A 25,431-nucleotide genomic window follows, 5' to 3' on the forward strand; every position below is an offset into this window, starting at 1 on the left:
CTATGGGACTCCCAATCACGGCCGGTTGTGATACAGCCTGGATTCGAACAAGGGTGTCTGTAGTGACACCCTGGGATGCAGTGCCTTAGACTGCTGCGCCACTCGGGAGCGTATGCGGTTTTATTAACTCAATTACATATATTTTTACATTGTTTACAAACTGATATGTGATGTACTAATGCCAAAATAACATGAAAAACAGGCAAGCACCATGTGTTGCTAAAAATTTACCATAGTTATAGCCACTGACTGTACCATAGTTATCTAACTCTCTTCGTTGTTGCTGTCTGCTTTGTTTGCTTTAATATTCCATATCACCTCAAGGGAGGAACCAATGCCTTGCTGTGTGCAGAGCAGTCAAGACATGTCTTGCTTTGTGCAGAGCAGTCAAGACGAATGTCGTGTACAAAGAAAAATTGTGGCCTGAGGTATTGAGGTGTTAGTGTTGCACTTTTCTCTTTAGATAAAAGACAGAGACCAGGTACACAGACATGGTAACACACACACATGCACAGACAGTGTTGATGTGCGTATTTGTGCTTGTGTATTTTGGGACAGACATGTGCTCAGTCAGTAAGGAACTCCCATGGCGCGGTCTGAAAGTTCATAACTCGCCTATGGCTCAAGCTTTACTTTCTCATGGGGACGCTATGCTAACATAGCCTTCTGCCTCATGAACCACTCAAGCTAACGCAGAGCAAATCCAGTCTGCATAAGACAAAACAACAGCCATGGTCATTTAATAAATAAATATATATATATATATCTTATTTACAATGATGGCCTACACCGGATGACCACCCTATGTGCACAATTAAATGACCATGGCTATTAAATTACCATATGTATATATAAATGCTACCCAACTTTTTATTAAAGGTTGTATAAAAAAAGTGCTTTATCTGTTAGCTTATCATTGCTATTTATAATTCATTTTCACAATTTGAAACTGAAAGACAGTCTTTTCAGAGTAATACTGCACCCAAACCCAAGTCATTTGAATGTGTAGCAGAAGACCCCTAAAGGCAAAGCAAGCAGTGTCATTTTGATTCTCTTTCGATAGATCAATGGGCATGGACGACTCACCACTTTATTGTATCCATGGCGATGCCAACAGGGTGTTACTTCTTCTAAGACTTGCCATCAGCATCTGGGTCCACTCAGCCATAACAAAACACAAAGTAGGTTGATGCTGTAGTGTATTCATGTCGTCTTCAGAGGCTCATTAGACGTATGATATGCATTGATGTGTGACACTAATGTATCCGTCTTTTCTCTGAATGCTGTTACAACGCAAAGGAAGATACAAATGAAAAAACTGTACCAGATAAGAGTTTAAACTTATACCATACCAATCTGTTGGAATTAAACCAAATGAGACATACAATATATTGTATATATTTTGTATTCAAGTGTGATCCCAACACTGGCGTCTCTTTCTCTCTTCTACTCCCTCGTTTGGCCTAACAGAGTAGTAGATTCTGTCTCTCTCCCTCTCCCTCTCTTTCTCTCTTCTACTCCTTCGTTTGGCCTAACAGAGTAGTAGATTCTGTCTCTCTCCCTCTCTTTCTCTCTTCTACTCCTTCGTTTGGCCTAACAGAGCCATAGAAGTAGATTCTCCCTCTCCCTCTCTTTCTCTCTTCTACTCCTTCGTTTGGCCTAACAGAGCCATAGAAGTAGATTCTGTCTCTCTCCCTCTCTTCCTCTCTTCTACTCCTTCGTTTGGCCTAACAGAGCCATAGAAGTAGATTCTGTCTCTCTCCCTCTCTTTCTCTCTTCTACTCCTTCGTTTGGCCTAACAGAGCCATAGAAGTAGATTCTGTCTCTCTCCCTCTCTTTCTCTCTTCTACTCCTTCGTTTGGCCTAACAGAGCCATAGAAGTAGATTCTGTCTCTCTCCCTCTCTTTCTCTCTTCTACTCCTTCGTTTGGCCTAACAGAGCCATAGAAGTAGATTCTGTCTCTCTCCCTCTCCCTCTCTTTCTCTCTTCTACTCCTTCGTTTGGCCTAACAGAGCCATAGAAGTAGATTCTGTCTCTCTCCCTCTCCCTCTGCCTGTGTGCAGTATATTGTTTGGTTTATTCTTTAGCATGGCATTTGGCTCTCTACCACTCATGCTGACAGCAGTATAGAGAAAGCAGTGTGCTCCCTACCCAGACCACAGTACCCATCAACCACCACCCCCACCCATATTTTACCAACTGGCAAACACCATCTGAAGCACTGTGGGAACACACACACACACACACACACACACACACACACACACACACACACACACACACACACACACACACACACACACACACACACACACCACCACCCTGACAGCGAAATGACCACTCCCCTCACCAGAAACCCTCATACCATCCACCCTGACAGCGAATTGACCACTCCCCTCACCAGAAACCCTCATACCATCCACCCTGACATCGAAATTACCACTCCCCTCACCAGAAACCCACCCGCTCCATATGCTACACTCTTAGAGGTTCCATCTAGAACCTAAAAGGGTTACAAGGCTGTCCACATAGGAGAACCTTTAAAGAACCATTTTTGGTTCCAAGTAGAACCCTTTCCACATGGAACCCAAAAAGGATTCTACCTGGAACTAAAAAGGGTTCTCCAGTGAGGACAGCCGAAGAACCGAAGAAGAGTATAGCACTCCAAGCCCGCGTTGAAGATGCTGAGGCGAGAGTGAAGATGCTGAGTGTTCCTGCCTGGAACAGCATGGGATTAGCGCTAGCATTAGAATGAGGGCAAGGGAAGGCAGTGGCAGAGTGTGTGCCTTTGCGATCGACTGCACAACTGATCCTCTCAAATGTCCTCTGTCTCTTACACAGCCGGTGTCCCAAATGGTACCATATTCCCTATAGCTCTATGGGCCCTGGTCAAAAGTAGTGCACTATATTTGGAATAGCGTGCCATTTAGGAGTCCACTCGCACAGAAGTCAAAACTCTGCTTCTGTGATATTTCACACCAACACTTCGTCATTAAGCTGTCTTTATAGTGACATGTTGTCCACGTCATTTAAAATGTGGTCCTTTGATTTCCCCAAAGGCAGAACAGAAAAGAAATCTGCCATTCACAAGAGCAGAAGTCCAAACTATGGTTAAATAAGAGGAGGAACCCAGCAGGCAAAGCGGGTTGAATGACATCAATCCACATCAAGGAGAGACGAGTGTTCAACTTGCTTTTTTAATTTGAATTGGTGTCATTACAACCAGTTACTATACCCTGATGAAGACAGATTGGCTGCCTAAACGATGGTATTAAAGCATCTGAGCTCATGGAGTGTGCGGCCCTCCTTTCATTTTTAAATCTGGTTGAATGTCATTGCAACCCATTTATAGATTGAAATCGGGTTGTAATGATGTTGATGCAACCAGTTTTGCCCACTGGGGAAGATGGCGAGGTGACAATATTGCAACCGTAAATTTCATCGACCACCCTAATCGTGGAAGGGTGTACTTTTCATTACTACGATTCATTTGTTTTCACTATAACTGTGACAGTGGACCAAGATCAATGTTCACATACTGCCATCCTTTTTAGTCCCCTCAGAATTGAGCATTCGGTTCCCTTTGCCCCAAACACTGCTGCTGATTGTAAATTGTTTCCTGCATTGAACCGTTATTGAAGCCCTCCTCCTCCTCCATAGCCTGCCACACACACACACACACACACACACACACACACACACACACACACACACACACACACACACACACACACACACACACACACACACACACACACAAACACAGGATTATCTGCCACCCTGGTAGTTTACCTCATGTGGAGCCTCACACTCCTGTTCACTCACACAGCTCCTTCCCAACTCTCTATAATTCAATGCATTTCTCAGAATATTAAATACACTGCATTCGGAAAGTATTCAGACCCCTTCACCTTTTGTTAACGCTCATCAATCTACACACAATAACCCATAATGATAAAGCAAAAACACGGTTTTAGTCATTTTTGCAAATGTATTAAAAAAACAACAACAGAAATACCTTATTTACATTATATTCAGACCCTTTGCTATGAGACTCGACATTAAGCTCAGGTGCATCCTGTTTCCATTGATCATCCTTGAGATGTTTCTACAACTTTATTGGAGTATACCTGTGGTAAATTCAATTCATTGGACATGATTTGGAAAGATACACACCTGTCTATAAGGTCCCACAGTTGATAGTGCATGTCAGAGAAAAAACCAAACCATGAGATCGAAGGAATTGTACGTAGAGCTTAGAGACAGGATTGTGTCGAGGCACAGATCTGAGGAAGGGTACCAAAACATTTCTGCAGCATTGAAGGTCCCCAAGAACAATTTGCCTCCACCGTTCTGAAACGGAAGAAGTTTGGGACCACCAAGACTCTTCCTAGAGCTGGCCGCCCGTCCAAACAGCAATCGGGGGAAAAGGGCCTTGGTCAGGGAGGTGACCAAGAACCCCATGGTCACTCTGACAGAGCTCCAGAGTTCCTCTGTGGAGATGGGAGAACCTTCCAGAAGGACAACAATCTCTGCAGCACTCCACCAATCAGGCCATTATGGTGGAGTGGCCAGGCAGAAGCCACTCCTCAGTAAAAGGCACATGACAGCCCACTTGGGGTTTGCCAAAAGGTACCTAAAGACTCTCAGAACATGAGAAACAAGATTCTCTGGTCTGATGAAACCAAGATTGAACTCTATAGGTTGAATGCCAAGCGTTCTGGAGGAAACCTTGTACCATCCATACGGTGAAGCATGGTAGAGGTAACATCATGCTGTAGGGTTGTTTTTCAGCGGCAGGGACTGGGAGACTAGTGAGGATCGAGGGAAAGATGAACGGAGCAAAGTACAGAGAGATCCTTGATGAAGTCCTGAGCGCTTTGGAGCAGGTTTTCAGACTGGGGCGAAGGTTCACCTTCCAACAGGACAACGACCATAAGCACACAGCAAAGACAACGCTGGGGTGGCTTTGGGACAAGTCTCTGAATGTCCTTGAGTGGCCCAGCCAGAGCCCAGACTTGAACCTGATCGAACATCTCTGAAGAGACCTGAAAATAGCTGTGCAGTATGCTCCCCATCCAACCTGACAGATCTTGAGAAGATCCGCAGAGAAGAATGTGAGAAACTCCCAAAATACAGGTGTGCCAAGCTTGTGGCGTCATACCCAAGAAGACTTGAGGGTGTAATCGCTGGCAAAGGTGTTTCGTCAATGTACTGAGTAAAGGGTCTGAATACTTATGTAAATGTCATATTTCAGTTTTTATGGGCTATTTATGAATATCTGCATCTTTCTCTAAAACTCTCTTAAATTCTCTCTCTCTCAGAAAGATTCAAAATAAAGAATTGTACAATGAATAAGGTGTAATATAACGTATTTATAATATTATGTGGAAATGCAAAATGCTCTCACACAACTGTAATGTACTTCATCTCTCTGATTGTTGAAGTGTGTTTTATTTGTCAGCTTAAAAGCATTCCGAACTGCAATTTGGAATCCATTAATAACATTAGCTCTATCATTATAAATAGTCTGACATTTTCAACTGATTTCACCTGACTATATAATAGAGCAATGTTATACTATTATGCATTTTCTTGGTTCTATCACAATGATTACATCAGCCCCCATCCGGCAAATCTGAGCCGCGTTCAGCAGGATGCAACATTTTGGAACGATTTTGGAACGTTCAGATAGAAATATGCTATGTCGAGCAAGTATGCCTCAGTTCCATCGGTGGCATTTCAATTTGTGGGCGCAGGTTATAATATGGTTGTAAATCGTTTTAATAAAAAAATAAAAATAATAAAAAACACTTTAGTTTAGTCAATATTTTCTTAACTCTATTTCTTGAACTGCATTGTTGGTTAAGGGCTTGTAAGTAAGCATTTCACGGTAAGGTCTACACCTGTTGTATTAGGCGCATGTGACAAATACAATTTGATTTGAAATTTGATTTGATTATGTCCTGAAACATTGTAAATAAAATCAAGCACTCATAATACAGGAAATGTGTGTGCATACCAGCGTTACCGTCTTCCAATACATTTTCCCATATAACAACAGTTATTTCTCATAATTAGTAACATATCTCTGAGGAATTGGATGCTGCTGCTGGTTGTCTCTCCAATCAATGACACAACAGGTTGGTGATGAATAGCCCTTATGCCAGAGGACAACGCTGAGCGTTCAACATATGCTCATCATTGCTCATACAGGTCACGTACACACCCATAACCATATGATATAATGACAGATTATTCATCATCATCCACTTTGATTAAAATGAATCACGCTTCTCTGATTTAATGGTCGCCCCACAAACCTGGGTTGCATAAAATACACTGGTGTGGCTTATGCAACTGTAATTGTCACAACTAACATCTTTCAATGGTAATGGTATTTTCCATTAGGCTGCACAGCCCTGGGAAAAAACATGAATCCTTTGCTGACCCTTGTCACATTCTAATGTAGCTGAGAAATCTAAGGTGATCAGTACAGTGCCTTGCAAAAATATTCACCCCTCTTGGTGTTTTTCCTATTTTGTTGCATTACAACCTGTAATTTAAATTCTCCACCCTCTCCGAGTTGAGCATCTCCGGCGCGGCCCACGCTTGGATTGCGTCCTACCTGACAGGTCGCTCCTACCAGGTGGCGTGGCGAGAATCTGTCTCCTCACCACGCGCTCTCACCACTGGCGTCCCCCAGGGCTCTGTTCTAGGCCCTCTCCTATTCTCGCTATACACCAAGTCACTTGGCTCTGTCATAACCTCACATGGTCTCTCCTATCATTGCTATGCAGACGACACACAATTAATCTTCTCCTTTCCCCCTTCTGATGACCAGGTGGCGAATCGCATCTCTGCATGTCTGGCAGACATATCAGTGTGGATGACGGATCACCACCTCAAGCTGAACCTCGGCAAGACGGAGCTGCTCTTCCTCCCGGGGAAGGACTGCCCGTTCCATGATCTCGCCATCACGGTTGACAACTCCATTGTGTCCTCCTCCCAGAGCGCTAAGAACCTTGGCGTGATCCTGGACAACACCCTGTCGTTCTCAACTAACATCAAGGCGGTGGCCCGTTCTTGTAGGTTCATGCTCTACAACATCCGCAGAGTACGACCCTGCCTCACACAGGAAGCGGCGCAGGTCCTAATCCAGGCACTTGTCATCTCCCGTCTGGATTACTGCAACTCGCTGTTGGCTGGGCTCCCTGCCTGTGCCATTAAACCCCTACAACTCATCCAGAACGCCGCAGCCCGTCTGGTGTTCAACCTTCCCAAGTTCTCTCACGTCACCCCGCTCCTCCGCTCTCTCCACTGGCTTCCAGTTGAAGCTCGCATCCGCTACAAGACCATGGTGCTTGCCTACGGAGCTGTGAGGGGAACGGCACCTCAGTACCTCCAGGCTCTGATCAGGCCCTACACCCAAACAAGGGCACTGCGTTCATCCACCTCTGGCCTGCTCGCCTCCCTACCACTGAGGAAGTACAGTTCCCGCGCAGCCCAGTCAAAACTGTTCGCTGCTCTGGCCCCCCAATGGTGGAACAAACTCCCTCACGACGCCAGGACAGCGGAGTCAATCACCACCTTCCGGAGACACCTGAAACCCCACCTCTTTCAGGAATACCTAGGATAGGATAAAGTAATCCTTCTCACCCCCCTTAAAATATTTAGATGCACTATTGTAAAGTGGCTGTTCCACTGGATGTCTTAAGGTGAACGCACCAATGTGTAAGTCGCTCTGGATAAGAGCGTCTGCTAAATGACTTAAATGTAAATGTTAAATGTAAATGTATTTTTATTTGGATTTCATTTAATGGACAAACACAAAATAGTCCAAATTGGTGAAGTTAAAAAAATGGTGTATTCAACCCCTTGTCTACGAAGCCCCTAAATAAGATCTGGTGCAACCAATTACCTTCAGAAGTCACATAATTAGTTAAATAAAGTCCACCTGTGTGCAATCTAAGTGTGACATGATCTCAGTATATATTCACACATCTGTTTTTAAAGGCCCCAGAGTTTGCAACACCACTAAGCAAGGGGCACCACCAAGCAAGTGGAACTATGAAGACCAAGGAGCTCTCCAAACAGGTCAAGGACAAAGTTGTGGAGATGTACAGATCAGGGTTGGGTTATAAAAAAATATCAGAAACTTTGAACATCCCACAGAGCACCATTAAATCCATTATTAAAAAAATTGAAAGAATATGGCATCACAACAAACCTGCCAAAACAGGGCCGCACACCAAAACTCATGGACCAGGCAAGGAGGGCATTAATCAGAGAGGCAACAAAGAGACCAAAGATAACCCTGAGTATCTGTCCATAGAACCACTTTAAGCCGTACACTCCATAGAGCTGGGCTTTACGGAATAGTGGCCAGAAAAAAGCCATTGCTTAAAGAAAAAAATAAGCAAACACGTCTGGCATGTTTGGCAAAAGGCATGTGGGAGACTTCCCAAACATATGGAAGAAGGTACTCTGGTCAGAGCTTTTTGGCCATCATGGAAAACTATGCCTGGCGCAAACCCAACACCTCTCATCACCACGAGAACATCATCCCCACAGTGAAGCATGGTGGTGGCAGCATCATGCTATGGGGATGTTTTTCAACGACAGGGACTGGGAAACTGGTCAGATTTGAATGAATGATGGATGCCGCTAAATACAGGGAATCCCTAAGGGAAACCTATTTCAGTCTTCCAGAGATTTGAGACTGGGACGGAGGTTCAGCTTCCAGCAGGACAATGACTCTAAGCATACTGCTAAAGCAACACTTGAGTGGTTTAAGGGGAAACCTTTACATGTCTTGGAATGGTCTAGTCAAAGCCCAGACCTCAATACAGTTGAGAATCTGTGGTATGACTTAAATATTCCTGTACACCAGCGGAACCCATCCAACTTGAAGGAGCTGGAGCAGTTTTGCCTTGAAGAATGGGCAAAAATCCCAGTGGCTAGATGTGCCAAGCTTATAGAGACATACCCCAAGAGACTTGCAGCTGTAATTGCTGCAAGGGGTGGCTCTACAAAGTATAGTTATGCACGTTCAAGTTCTGTTTTTTTGGTCTTATTGTCACGCCCTGGCCTTAGTATTCTGTGTTTTTCGTTATTATTTTGGTTAGGCCAGGGTGTGACATGGGTATTTATGTGGTTTGTTTTGTCTGTGGTTGTTTGTAGTTATGGGATTGTGGTTAGAGTAGTACTCTAGGTAAGTCTATGGTTGCCTAGAGTGGTTCTCAATCAGAGGCAGGTGTTTATCGTTGTCTCTGATTGGGAACCATATTTAGGCAGCCATATTCTTTAGGTCTCTTGTGGGTGATTGTTCCTGTCTCTGTGTTTGTTTGCACCAGATAGGCTGTTTAGGTTTTTTCACGTTTATTGTTTTTGTATACTGGTCGTGTTTTCATCTTTATTAAAGATGTATACAAGTAACCACGCTGCATTTTGGTCCGCCTCTCCTTCAACTCAAAAAAACGTTACACTTATTTCTTGTTTGTTTCATGAAAAAAAATATTTTGCATCTTCAAAGTGGTAGGCATGTTGTGTAAATCAAATGATACAACCCCCCCAAAAAAATATATTTAAATTACAGGTTGTAAGGCAACAAAATAGGGGGTGAATACTCTCGTAAGCCACTGTATTATTACCATATAACGTTTTCCTACTCTCATAAAGTCAGACATTCTACTCTACTAAAGTAATATCCCATGAAGATACATATTACTATATTATTGTAATATTATTATATATTAAACATTTGTTTTAATGATGTGTGATATCCTCTCTCACTACTCTGTCCTCTAACTCCCATTACCCAGCATGCACCATTCTGTAAATGCTCTTCTGTCCCTCCCGCGCCCATGGACAGGAAATGGTCTGGTAGAAGACATGTTTCTGATACGTCTGTACAACCCTAGCTCCTAGGTGAGATTGATGTTGTTAGGAAGGAGGAGGTCTGTCTCAATAAATCACCCGAGTTTAGTTAAGGTCTATAAATCTGCCCAGAGACCAGCCATTAAACACACTGCTGCAGATGGTGGGAGACAGAGACTGTCACTACAACTCAGAATCAACATGTTCTAGCCACTCAAATCCTTCCCCTTCACTCCCATCTACAGTAAGTCTCCATTCCAGTCTTCCCCTTGTTCTCCCAATTCTCTTCCTCTATAGCACTTTGCCACTCTTTAAAAAGGCCCACTCCTTAATTCTGAGGAAACAATAAATAAAACAGCAGCCCACCACTTGGTTTCTTATACAGCAACTCTTCTATCCATTCCAGTCTTCCCTATTTCCCTTCTCTAATGCTCTATCCTCCCTCTTCCTTTCTGTAGCTTCTTATCTGCCATCCTTTCATTTCCTTGGGATCATGTCTAAAGTCTCAATCCACATAGTGGTGTTTCATATGGATGAGAGGACGTTTTGCTGACAAATGGCGGGCTTTTGTAAGCTCATTACACTGCCCTCGTAGGAAAAGCTCTGTTAACAACAGAGAAAGTAAATTTTGTTTTACAGGTCACAGAGGCGGCAAACTTTGTTTTACAGATTTCCTTGGTAGGGTAAGGTCCTTTGAAGGGTAAGGTGGTCGCTCTTGGGATGTTTAGTGAGCAGAAAGGACGAGATCAGCAGAGATCAGGGCATAGGCTCAGCAGAGTTTGGTGCTGATGAGGCAGGAATGGACAGACGAGTGAGGAGGAGGGGATGAGGAGGAGGAAGGGTGAGGCCAAGTCTGAGTCTGAGGGGTAAGTTCAGCCTGCCAGGGTTCATCGGTACTGTAGCATTTACTGTGGACAGACACAACCCAATGCACCAAACTTCCTAGTAAGTCTCAATAGCACAATACTGTTCATAGATTGAGATAGAAATACTAAATAGTTCTCTATGGATACAACTGGCCAACTAAGTGCAGTCAGTCTGTTCTTTCTTTCTTTTTAGATCTGACTGATTTATAGCCCATGTTATCAATTGTCTGTAGTGGTTGGCTTTTGAATTTATACTAAGGCTATTGAATTAGCAACAATGAGCAGCACCAGGAAACCAAACTAAAGCTACCTGCCTTAATGGTCCACTCTTCAATTCTCCAAGCATTCGGCTGCTGCGAATTTCCAGTTTACTGCTTTGTGTTGAAGCAGATCACATACATTCTAAAAAGTCTACTATACTAAATATATTGAAACAACTATTTGCATCCAGGATAATAAGTAAGCACACAAATACACACAGGAGAGGGAGCACTATATATTTATTTAACTAGGCAAGTCAGTTAAGATCAAATTCTTATTTACAATGACAGCCTAGAAACAGTGGGTTAACTGCCTAGTTCAGGGGCAGAACGACAGATTTTTACCTTGTCAGCTCGGGGATTCGATCTAGTAACCTTTTAGTTTCTGGCCCAACACTCTAACCACTAGGCTACCTGCCGCCCCAAAATACCATATGAATGACATCAGTAAGCAGAGGGAAGTCCCCTGATGCTTCACTCAGTGCTACGGTAAGCACTAGCTGTGTGGAGGAAGCCTCAGGTAAGCTAATACATTCTGGAACCAAAACGTTCCATGGTCATCAAAGTATTGGGTTTCACCAAAGCAGATGAGGTAAGCTCTAGAGACCTTGAGTTTTACAATCTCAGCTAATCTCTAAAACAAACGTGGCCCATGCACCACTTTCCCCCAATGGGGTTTGGCATCTCAGGGGCCAATAGGTTGATATTAATGAACGTCACAATAGGCCACTATGGCGTAAACTGGTCATGGCAGCTTCAGACGAAACATGGATCTATGTTGTCAGTGGATTTAAAACTGAGTGGTGTTTGGAGGTTTTGTTAGGTATGTTAGTAATGGATTTAGCTCAACTGGCGCAGGATGGGGCATCACAGTCAGTGGTGCTGCATTATGTGACCAATCAAAAGGACATTCCACTCAATCTGCTCACCGATTGGCTCCTGAGAGAGAACCGGGTGAAGCGTGCCAAGTAACCTTTTCTAACCTCTGTTACATTGCTATGTAATCACTCACCCTTTACACCACACACACACACACACACGCACACACACACACACACCCCAAATGCCTGTAAATCTACCTTGAAAGACATGGTAGCGATCATAATAACTAGTAAACAAGAGACAAATGATCAACAGATCTGTCAGATAACATCATGGACCCCGTCAAGTCAATACCAATCCACATTACAGCGCCACTCTAGGGACCTAATTGACCTGTAAGGGCATTACTTTTGACATAGATTCATTTGTGGAATTCTCAGGGGGCCACGTTACAGAGGTAGAGCCCCCATTGGTGTCTCCTCTGGATCTGTGTCCTGTTACATAGAGTTATAGCTATGGAGTGCAAGAACAGATTGATTATCTCCTATCCCACCTGAGCCCTCGGAGAGGCCGGATGGTCGCAAATGGACACCGTAAATCAGTGAAGGCTGCTGAGGGGAGGATGGCTCATAATAATGGCTGGAACAGAGCAAATGGAATGGCATCAAAAGACATGGTTTCCATGCCATTATTATGAGCCGTCCTCCTCTCAGCAGCCTCCACTGCCATAGATAGCTGCAGCATCCCATTGTCTGTGTATGGTTGTCTTATCTGCATTGACTCACATGCGGAGGTCATTTACAGCAGAATCAAGGCTTATGCGCGGTCGCACAGATGCACGAATGTACACACACATCCACACGCATGCACTCTATCACTGACACACAAACACTGTAATCTCAGCATGGTTTTACACTGATAGTGCAGAACTAGCCAGCTGAAGTACGTGTTGTTGACTGATGTGGTGTGGCAGTAGATGAAATGGGATGAGTTTCCCCTACACAATGTCAAGTGCTTTGAGCATATTGGGAAATAACTATATTTATCATAACTATTGTTATTAATACTTAAGTCTGTGTACTGCCTTCCCCATGAGTGAGTTTACATGGACTCGCTCAAAGCCTTTATTTAAAAAAAATCCCTTATCCTGTGATTTCAGTACATTATATGTATTCTAAACTATATGTAGCTACAACATCTGCTTGCAATTCAGTATTGTGTGTTTGCATTGCGACGGTAGCTTACAAACGTGTCCTTAATTAAATTAAACACCTTGCAAATCATTAAAAAAACACACTCCTCAATGAAGAGATCCTCCAACAATCTGAATTGCCTGAAAGGCACCAATGCGTTCCAATTGTAGGGTATTCTGTAGATTGTTCCATCAATCAATATATCAAACACATAACGTAGAGGAATATTTACGCTAAAATGTTATGCTGATGTATGGCTTACAAAGACACAGCATTTCCTAGACATTAGTCTGCTGATCAGGCAGTTTGCATCAATGTACAGTACCAGTCCAAAGTTTGGACACACCTACTTATTCTGTCACACCCTGATCTGTTTCACCTGTCTTTGTGCTCGTCTCCACCCTCCTCCAGGTGTCGCCCATCTTCTGCATTATCCCCAGCATATTTATACCTTTGCTCTATGTTTGTCTTTTGCCAGTTTGTTTTGTGATACCTATCAGCGTTCGTCCCCTTGCTCCTGTCTGTTCTTGTTTTCTAGTCTTTCCTGGTTTTGACCTTTCTGCCTGCTTTGACCCTGAGCCTGCCTGCCGTTCTGTCCCTGTTGCACCCTTTCTGGATTATTGAACCCTGCCTGCCCTGACCCTGAGACTGCCCGCCGTTCTGTCCCTGTTGCACCCTTTCTGGATTACTGACCTCTGCCTGCCCTTGACCAGTTGTTTGACCCATTACTAGCAATAAAAACTTTTGTTACTTTGTCTGCATCTGGGTCATACCTGAAACCCGATAGAACAAACTGGCCATGACTGACCCAGCAGACTCAGACTCACACCAGCTCCACAATACTGTCTCCCTGCAAAGAGCCACCATTGGAAGACACGAGGAGGTACTTCAAGGTCTTATGGAGGGACTCCATACCCTGGCATAATGACATGACCAGGCATTCAATACTTTGCTGGAGCAATTCCGCAGATTCCCCACTGGGCAGCGGATCACGCCCGTAATCTCCCAGCCTACCCCAGTGTCCCGAGAACCCCGCTTACCTCCTCCGAAGCGCTATGCTGGAGATTCCAGATCCTGCCGGGCTTCTCTCCCAGTGCTCCCTCATTTTTGTGCTGCAGCCTTCTTCGTTCCCCTTGAACCTTTCGAGGATAGCGTACATCCTAACGATGATGTCAGGCGGTGTGGAAGCAGCAATCCGCCATCTGCCTCAGTCTGGAGGAGTTTGTGGAGGAAGTTCGGAAGGTGTTTGATTCTCCGTTGTCCGGTAGAGAGGCTGCTCGTAAGCTGCTCCAGCTACGTCAAGACTACTGTAGTGTGGCAGACTACGCAGTGGATTTTCGCACGTTGGCGGCTGAGAGTGCCTGGAACCCAGAAGCAATCAACATGTTTCTGCACGGAGTATCGGAGGAAGTAAAGGACAAGTTTTCAGCCCAGGAACTACCGACGGATCTCAACTTGCTCATCGCCTTGACCATTCGAATCGATGGGCGACTACGAGAACGAAGAAAGGAGAGGAGATTCGACTTCACTTGCCCGTCCAAGGATTCCACATCGCCTCCGAGGCATCCCGGAAGTCCCCGACGGCTCCATTGTCAAGAGAACACGAGGCTACCCGAGTTTCCACGAGAGTCTCCGAAGACTGACGATTCAACTCTTCCCAAGCCTATGCAACTAGGCAGAGCTAGGCTGTCTCCAGCTGAACGGCTAGACAGGCTTCACACTAAGAGTTGCCTGTATTGCGGGACTACGGGTAATTTCCTCACCACCTGTCCACTAAAAGACCACCGGTAGGAGCGAGTACTCTGGTGGGTCATACAGAGAACTTTCCTCTCCCTTTACTCGCATCCCTTTTCATGCCATGTTGCTGTGGGGGAACCAATCGAAATCTCTCCGGATACTCATCGACTCTGGGGCTGTTGAGAGCTTTATGGACGTAGCCTGGCTTCCGCTATGGATATCCCCACTCAGCCCCTCTCTATTCCCATGGATGTTAGAGCACTGGACGGGAACTCTATAGGCCGGGTCACCCACAATACCACCCCCATCAACCTACATGTGTCAGGGAACCACAGCGAGACGATCCAGTTCCTTCTGCATCAGATGACCTAGCCTCCACAATCACCAGACCTCAACCCCACTGAGATGGTTTGGGATGAGTTAGACCGCAGAGTGATGGAAAAACAACCAACAAGTGCTCAGCATATGAAGGATTTCCCACAAGACTGTTGAAAGAGCATTCCAGCTACCTAATGAAGCTGGTTGAGAGAATGCCAAGAGTGTCATCAAGGCAAAGGGTGGCTACTTTAAATAATATAAATATATTTTGATTTATTTAACATTTTTTGGGTTACTACATGATTCTATCTGTGTTATTTCATAATTTTAATGTCTAGACTATTATTCTACTATGTAGAAAATAGTAAAAAATAAAGAAAACCCTTGAATGAGTAGATGTGTCCAAACTTTTGACTGGTACTGTAGTTCAAGCATCTATCCAGCTCATCAGGCAGAACTGTGTTGAGTTAACATTGTTTTCACCATACCTTATCGACGTAAACATGTCTTTTTGGCTTTTTGATTGAATTTGCAACATTTAAGTCTTACATGAACAAAGGTTTAATCACAGGCATGTATCATTAACATTATCATCTAGAAATGTAGTAGTGAAAATTATAAAATGAGAATATTTGTAAATAATCTGCACACATTTTCAACTATCCAAATGGTTCTTCCAACCTTTTCATTTCTCCCTTCCTCCCTTTCCCTCTCTCCCGCTCCCCTAAATCAGTCATTGGTGTATTGATTGAGCCATGCCAGGCTGAGGTCCAAGAGCGCCTTGATAGCCAGCGTTTTGCAGCGATGAGTAAGCTATCTATCCCACAGTACAGCACACAGCTGTGGTTAAGTGGTGAGCATGTGCTCAGTTCACAAAGTAACAACAGCTGTTGAGCAACTTGAGGAGACTTAATTACTTTGTGTTTCATTGGATTTTTAACTGTTATGGTCAAAACATATTGATTCAGTGGTTGTGAAGATGCTCTGCTTTTTTGACACCACACTCCACAAAGAAAATCCTGCAGGCTCTAGTTTGATCTTATCTTGATTATTTTCCAGTCATATGGTCAAGTGCTGCAAAGAAGTACCTAGTTAAGCTGCAGCTGGCCCAGAATAGAGCGGCGCATCTTGCTCTTCACTGTAATCAGAGGGCTAATATAAATACTATGCATGCCAGTTTATCTTGGCTATAAGTTGAGGAGAGACTGACTGCATCACTTATTTTTACAAGAAACATTAAATGTGTTGAAAAATCAAAATAGTTTGCATAGTCGCTTACACACAGCACTGACACACACTGCACCAGACATGCCACCAGGGGTCTTTTCAGTACCCAAATCCAGAACAAATTCAAGAAAACACAGTATTATATAGAGCCATGATTGCATGGAACTCCGTTCCAACTCATATTGTTCAAATGAACAGCAAACCTGGTTTCAAAAAACAGATAAGCAACATCTCACGGCACAACACCTCTCCCCTATTTGACATAGATATTCTATGCATTGATACTGTAGGTAGGCGTTTAAAATGTACGTAGTTCTGTCCTTGAGCTGTTCTTGTCTATTAATGTCCTGTATTAAGTCATGTTTCATGTTTTGTGTGGACCCTAGGAAGAGTAGCTGCTGCTATCGCAACAGCTAATGGGGATCCTAATAAAATACCAAATATCAAAGCTCTCACATCATGCACAGAGAGAAGATCACACATCACAGTGCAGAGTAGGACACAGACAGACACACCTCTGCTGCAGCCCTGGTACATCCTGTCACAATATCATCATAAGTAAGCTTTGTACATCTGATCTCATCTGATCTGATCCACCATCATACAATCTATCATCTAGGATCTCAGAATCACCCCTTAATGATTCATTCATTCCAAAGAAAAATCATCTAGAAGGTGATCGGCATGAATTTTGTCTATAACTGAAAATCAAAGAGTTTATGCTGATACTGCTAATATAAAAGTGATATGGACTTCAAAATACCAGGTTGTAATCTGCTATTGACTTTTCTCTGATTGTTACAATGAGATGATATTGATTAGATTAGAAGCTTAGGTCAGGATTCATTAGATCAGTGGTTACTCGGGTTAGCCTGAAAAACATAGCATAGCATATATTGCATTTGTTTAGTTGGTGTCTACGGTGTAACTACGTAGGAGCTGTTAAATTAGAGGGCGGCTGCTCTTACGATTTAGTTTATTAGGATCCCCATCAGCTACTGCACACGCAGAAGTTACTCTCCCTGGATTCCACATAAAACGTACAAGTACATGACAAAGTATAAAACATTATAGACAAGAACAAAATATTAAATTATAAATGAAATAAAAATAAGAGATATATATGAAAGACACCAAGTGGCCCTTGTCACGAAACCACACGTATCCTTAGTGCATTCTGAAAGTATTCAGTTACATACCAGCCTTATTCTAAAATAGTTTAAATGTAAAAAAAGAAAAATCCTCATCAATCTACACACAATACCCCATAATGACAAAGCAAAAACAGGTTTAGATTTTTTTTGAAAATGTATTAAAAATAAAAAACAGAAATACCATATTTACAAAAGTATTCAGATCCTTTGCTATGAGAATCGAAATTGAGCTCAGGTGCATCCTGTTTCCATTGATCATCCTTGAGATGTTTCTACAACTTGATTGGAGTCCACCTGTGATAAATTCAATTGATTGGACATGATTTGAAAAGGTACACACCTGTCTATATAAGGTCCCACAGTTGACAGTGCATGTCAGAGCAAAAACCAAGCCATGAGGTCGAAGGAATTGTCCGTAGAGCTCCGAGGCACAGATCTGGGGAAGGGTACCAAACCATTTCTGCAGCATTTGAAGGTCCCCAAGAACACAGCGGCCTCCATCATTCTTAAATGGAAGACCTTTGGAACTAGAGGTTGACTGATTATGATTTTTCAATGCCGATACCGATGCCGATTATTGGAGGACCAAAAAAGCCGATACTGATTAATCGGCAGATTTTTATTTATTTATTTGTAATAATGACAATTAGAACAATACTGAATGAACACTATTTTAACTTAATATAATACATCAATAAAATCAATTTAGCCTCAAGTAAATAATGAAACATGTTCAACTTGGTTTAAATAATGCAAAAACAAAGTGTTGGAGAAGAAACTAAAAGTGCAATATGTGCTATCTAAGAAAGCTAACGTTTCAGTTCCTTGCTCAGAACATGAGAACATATGAAAGCTGGTGGTTCCTTTTAACATGAGTCTTCAATATTCCCAGGTAAGAAGTTTTAGGTTGTAGTTATTATAGGAATTATAGGACCATTTCCCTCTATACCATTTGTATATTCATTAACCTTTGACTATTGGATGTTTTTATAGGCACTTTAGTATTCCCAGTGTAACAGTATAGCTTCCGTCCCTCTCCTCGCTCCTCCCTGGGCTCGAACCAGCAACACAACGACAACAGCCACCATCGAAGCAGCGTTACCCATGCAGAGTAAGGGGAACAACTACTAGAAGGCTCAGAGCGAGTGATGTTTGAAACGCTATTAGCGCGCGCTAACTAGCTAGCCATTTCACTTCGGTTACACCAGCCTCATCTCGGGAGTTGATAGGCTTGAAGTCATAAACAGCTCAATGCATAAACAGCTGCTGGCAAAACGCACAAAAGTGCTGTTTGAATGAATGTTTACATGCCTGCTTCTGCCTACCACCGCTCAGTCAGATACTTAGATACTTGTATGCTTGTATGCTCAGTCAGATTATATGCAACGCAGGACACGCTAGATAATATCTAGTAATATCATCAACCATTTAACTAGTGATTATGATTGATTGTTTTTTATAAGATAAGTTTAATGCTAGCTAGCAACTTACCTTGGCTTACTGCATTCGCTTAACAGGCAGTCTCCTTGTGGAGTGCAACGAGAGAGAGGCAGGTCGTTATTGCGTTGGTCTAGTTAACTGTAAGGTTGCAAGATTGGATCCCCTGAGCTTACAAGGTGAAAATATGTTGTTCTGCCCCTGAACAAGGCAATTAACCCACTGTTCCTAGGCCGTCATTGAAAATAAGAATGTGTTCTTGACTGACTTGCCTAGTTAAATAAAGGTATAAAAAATAATAATAATAAAACAAATCGGCGCCCAAAAATACCGATTTCCGATTGTTATAAAAACGTGAAATCGGCGATAATTAATCGGCCATTCCGATTAATCGGCCGACCTCTATTTGGAACCACCAAGACTCTTCCTAGAGCTGGCCGCCCGGCAAAACTGAGCAATCAGGGGAGAAAGGGAGGTGACCAAGAACCCCATGGCCACACTGACAGAGTTCCTCTATGGAGTTGGGAGAACCGTCTCCGCAGTACTCCACCAATCACATCTTTGTGGTAGAGTGGCCAGACGGAGCCACTCCTCAGTAAAAAGGCACATAACAGCCCGCTTGGAGTTTGCCAAAAGACATAAAGGAATCTCAGACAATGAGAAACAAGATTCTCAGGTCTGATGAAACCAAGATTGAACTCTTTGGCCTGAATGCCAAGCGTTATTCTGGAGGAAACCTGGTGAAGCATGGTGGTGACAGCATCATGCTCTGGGGATGGTTTTCAGTGGCAGGGACTGGGAGACTAGTCAGGATCGAGAGAAAGATGAACAGAGAAAAGTACAGAGAGATTCTTTATGAAAACCTGCTCCAGAGCACTCGGGACTTCAGACTGGGGTGAAGGTTCACCTTCCAACAGGACAACAACCCTAAGCACACAGCCAAGACAATGCAGGAGTGGCTTCGGGACAAGTCTCAATGTCCTTGAGTGGCTCAGCCAGAGCCTGGACTTGAACCGGATTGAACATCTCTGAAAAGACCTGAAAATAGCTTTTCAGCGTCGCTCCCCATCCAACCTGACAGAGCTTGAGAGGATCTGCAGAGAAGAATGGGAAATACAGGTATGCCAAGCTTGTTGCGTCATACCCAAGAGACTCAAGGCTGTAATCGCTGCCAAAGGTGCTTCAACAAAGTACTGAGTAAAGGGTCTGAATGCTTCTGTAAATGTGATATTTCTGTTTTAATTTTTTTATTTTACAAATTTGCAAACATTTCTTGCTTTGTCAATATGGGGTATTATGTGTAGATTGATGATTGGGAAATGTTTTATTTAATCCATTTTAGAATTAGGCTGTAACGTAACAAAATGTGGAAAAAGTCAAGGGGTCTGAAAACTTTCTGAATGCACTGTATCTCACCCACGTTAGAAGTTCAGAATAAGAACGTGTAGGCTATATAGAAATAATGACTGTCAATTTGAAAATATTTAAAGGGAAATTTAAAAAAAAATCTAATTCACGTTCATCTCCAGCACCACCCCATCAACATATGTGAAAGTGGCATGTTTCTATGTTTTGTAATAAAAAAGATAGAGGAAGATAAATGTTTCCAATGACATCCTCAACCAATTAGTAGACAATTAGCAGGCAATGCCAACTCATAATTGGTTGAAAATCACACAACGCACACCGATGATGTCATTGGAAACACTTATCTTCCTGTATCTTTTTTAGTACGAAACATAAAAATGCGCCATTTTCACATGTTGATGTTGAGGTGGTGCTGGAGATTGTGAAAGTTCCCTTTAAACAAAAAGAATACAGATTTATATCAGCCTAATCGAGGTGTAGATTAAAGCATTACATTCCAGTGTTCAAACTTGTAACATGGCTGCATTTAACAGGGATTTCTACTAATGCGACTATGGCAATGTTCGCAATAGGAGGAGCCTCTTCTGGATTTGACCACTCTAATGCATTTAAACCTCTGACACATACTAAACAAAAGCAATGATAGGCTATGCGTTTGTCGGTCACTGTGGGTTACCGCTGATCTGATTTCAATCCTGGCCTTAGATGCCCTGTGCGGATGATGAGACGGGAGAACAGAGAGAAATATATATATATATATATATATATATATATATAGAGCGAGAGAGAGAGAGAGACGTGAAAGACAGGCATAGGAGACAAGGAAGATAAAATAACAACAGATATGAGAAAAGAAGATGAGTTTGATAGGCAGGGAGGAAGAAGAGTGGCCTGGTGAACCAGCCTGATCACTTAGATGAAATAGTCTGGTGAACAGCTATTAGGCTGGTTCTATGAGGCTAGAAGATAAGTGGATGGTCCAATAAGTTACTGACCCTCTTCCGCAGGTTGTAAGTGAGCAGCAGGTTCCGTGAGAAGTGGTTAGAGAAGGCTGTGTAGAACTCCAGAACCTTCTGCAGGGCGTCTCGTTTGATGACGTGGAGGTCACAGTAGGTCAGGGCACGCACGTTGGCACACGCCTGGGCTAGGGTCACCTCCTTCCAGAACACATCCCCAAACACGTCCCCCTTACCTGCAGAGAGAGAGAGAGAGAGAGAACCGATTAAGATATTACTTCTTAAATGTGACAGATTTTCCATCTGAGATTTACTTATGAATTACTTTTTTTAATACTTTAGAAAGATTTCCTAAATATTTTTTTTACCTGCAGAGAGCAGCTAAAATGCCCGGTTTACAACTGAGTATTTACCCATTTACTTCTGAGACATAACAATAGTTTGTTTATCCCAGTGACTATGCCGGAGATGTGAAGACGAACGTTTGCTCCCATAGTTAATGCCTAGGCTTTGGCTCAGCAGGATAACAAAGTGTTTTGGCTCAAACCCTGTCAGTCACAGCAACGAAAGCCTGCTTGAACCCATTCATCTTACTGGCTGAAATATACAACTTGTTGATGTGAATCATATCAATGTTCAGTCAATTGACAAATCATTCACAGACACTATATACATTTGTTCTGATCATTGGGTCTGGCTTCTGAGAGGATCCTATTTGTGATTCTGTAAAATTGCATTTAAAATGGCTGAGCTTATTAAAAAGAGAAGACATTTCACAACAATACCGAACAGTACAGTTGTCTATGAACTGACAATAATTGAAATTATTAAACTACAATATTCAAAAGGGCTTTGATATCTTTGTTGAATGATTGAAAGTGAATGGGAAAATGTTTGATGCTGTCATTGCAAAATATAACAAGATGATCCATTATATTACCTAATGATGTTTTCCTACTTGGAACTCACAAGATTTCATGCAATTGCACAAGACATGCATTCAATTACACATCCACACGCGCACGTACCAGACCTTGGTTCAAATACTATTTCAGGTATTTCAATTACTTTTCAACGATACATTTGAAAACAAGTATTCAGATAACCTTTATTTGAAAAAACAAGTAGTTGAATTTTGGAATGTATTTGGAAACACTCAAATACACAAAAAAGTATTTAAATAACAAAATACCCACACACACACACACACACACACAAACACGTCTTCTCGTAATCAAACACATAAAAATATTCTATATTCATTTGGGAAAAGAAACAGGAAATCTCTCCCATCAGTCACTTTGCTAATCACCACACTGCAAAGAAATCCCAATAGAAGTTAATTGACTGAAAAACAGTCATTATGGTGTAGCGGATAATCTATGGTGATAGAATTATTATTATTATTTAAGTCAGGATCATCTCCTACTCTCCAGAGAAGCTCTGACTAGCACAGCACAAAGTAAGAACGTAGCACAGTAACGCTCAGCACAGTACAGCACCGCTCAGATCAACACAACACAACACAGCCCAGTATAACACAAGCTAGAACAAAACAGAACAGCACAACACAGAACACCAACCTGCTAGATTTTAGTTGATCTACTCATCTAGACTACTAATCTACACACACACACACACACACACACACACACACACACACACACACACACACACACACACACACACACACACACACACACTCTATTGTGTGGCCAACATCCATCAAATACACGGCCAACATCCATCAAATACACGGCCAACATCCATCAAATACACGGCCAACATCCATCAAATACACGCCATCTGTTTATATCAGTCTCTTCCTAATTAAAGCGGACATCTGCCTCAGCTTTACGGTACGTTGTTGAAAAGCTGGCAACATCCATCAAATACACGGCCAACATCCATCAAATACACGGCCAACAACGACCAACATCCATCAAATACACAGCCAACATCCATCAGATACACGACCAACAACGGCCAACATCCATCAAAAACACGGCCAACAACCATCAAATACACGGCCAACATCCATCAAATACACGGCCAACATCCATCAAATACATGGCCAACAACCATCAAATACACGGCCAACAACCATCAAATACATGGCCAACATCCATCAAATACATGGCCAACAACCATCAAATACACGGCCAACAACCATCAAATACATGGCCAACATCCATCAAATACATGGCCAACAACCATCAAATACATGGCCAACAACCATCAAATACATGGCCAACAACCATCAAATACATGGCCAACATCCATCAAATACACGGCCAACAACCATCAAATACACGGCCAACAACCATCAAATACACGGCCAACAACCATCAAATACACGGCCAACAACCATCAAATACATGGCCAACAACCATCAAATACACGGCCAACAACCATCAAATACACGGCCAACAACCATCAAATACACGGCCAACAACCATCAAATACATGGCCAACAACCATCAAATACACGGCCAACAACCATCAAATACACGGCCAACAACCATCAGATACACGACCAACAACGGCCAACATCCATCAAATACACGGCCAACATCCATCAAAAACACGGCCAACATCCATCAAATACACGGCCAACATCCATCAAATACACGGCCAACATCCATCAAATACATGGCCAACATCCATCAAATACACGGCCAACAACCATCAAATACACGGCCAACAACCATCAAATACACGGCCAACAACCATCAAATACACGGCCAACATCCATCAAATACATGGCCAACAACCATCAAATACACGGCCAACAACCATCAAATACATGGCCAACATCCATCAAATACACGGCCAACGACCATCAAATACATGGCCAACAACCATCAAATACACGGCCAACAACCATCAAATACACGGCCAACAACCATCAAATACACGGCCAACAACCATCAAATACATGGCCAACAACCATCAAATACACGGCCAACAACCATCAAATACACGGCCAACATTGAATTACAGAGCGTACCTGGGTGTGTGTATGGCCCCATACAAAACAGTATGATAGTAGTTTGAACTAACTCAGTGGCCTTGTGGCTAGAGTGTTTGCCCTGAGATCGGAAGATTGGGAGCTCGATTCCCGGCAGAGTTATACTAAAGACAGTAAAAATGGGACCTGATGCGTCTCTGCTTGGCACTCAGCATTAAGGAGATAGATTGGGGGTAGGGCCCAGCGGTAGACCAGCGTCCTGTCCAGGGGGGGTACTTGTACATCAAGCTGCCTCACGCTACAGAAACAGGAGATCCTGCTCCTATGGGCTGTTCTGGCTCACACAAGCCAAGGCTCCTTACTTACTTATAGTTTGTCGGTTGCTGGTAGTCAGTCCTAACAATGTAAATTCACGCTCAAATTTTGGAACTAACAAATCTAACATATAATTTGCGATGGGTTTGGAGTTGATGAGTTTGTCAGCATAATCAGATTGGATTGAATAAAAAAGCAAGGCTTTCATGTTTTACAGCCTAAAACAAACCAAGGCAGTGATAGAGAGGCAAAAATGGAACAGCAAAACAGCTAAAGTCAATTCTAGTAAAACTATCATTGTTCTCTGCAGCTGTGGAAATGTGAATCAACTGCATGGTCGTTCTAAAAAGATCTTGTGAAACATCACAGCAAAGTAGAAAAATATATGGTAAATAGAAATCCAATCTGGATGGTTTTAAGAGATAGATGGGAGGTTGAATGGAGCTGAAGGTTGGGACTGGATGGTTTTAAGAGATAGATGGGAGGTTGAATGGAGCTGAAGGTTGGGACTAATAACAACTAGTAACAAGATAACTAATGTAAAACATACTGTGTCCGTAAAACGTACATAGGTTCAGAACTTTTGTGAAAGAGCAAAGTTTGACAGATATCGCAAATAGAAATCAAACCGGAATGACATCAGAAATAGATGGGAGTAGTTGAGGGTAGAGGAAGGACAGGAGTGAAAACAAACCAAATATAACTATTGTAAAATAGACTGTGTCCATAAAATGTATATAATATGTATAAACTGGAAGTAGAAGCCTAAGCGTTGTTGTTATATATATATATGGGGGATTGGAATTGATGCAAACAATTACATTGATGGAAGCTACAACCTATCTGTAACATTAAAGCTGATCTACCCCCTTCTGACAAACCAAGAGCGAATGAGGTAAGCAACTAGAGTTAATTAGTTAATAGAATG

The 25,431-nt window shown here is 42.7% G+C and overlaps 1 protein-coding gene across 1 annotated transcript in view; it reads right to left on the minus strand.

Annotated features, from left to right (window-relative positions):
• Window positions 1-25,431, minus strand: part of LOC115134974 (potassium voltage-gated channel subfamily H member 1-like) — an 87,602-nt gene that overhangs the window by 16,782 nt on the left and 45,389 nt on the right. The window contains exon 12 of the mRNA XM_065023098.1: window positions 21,257-21,453. Within this exon, the coding sequence (XP_064879170.1) occupies window positions 21,257-21,453 (197 nt within the window). The remainder of the gene's footprint in view (window positions 1-21,256; window positions 21,454-25,431) is intronic.

The sequence above is a fragment of the Oncorhynchus nerka genome, linkage group LG10 (assembly GCF_034236695.1).
Source record: "Oncorhynchus nerka isolate Pitt River linkage group LG10, Oner_Uvic_2.0, whole genome shotgun sequence".
Lineage (NCBI taxonomy): Eukaryota > Metazoa > Chordata > Actinopteri > Salmoniformes > Salmonidae > Oncorhynchus > Oncorhynchus nerka.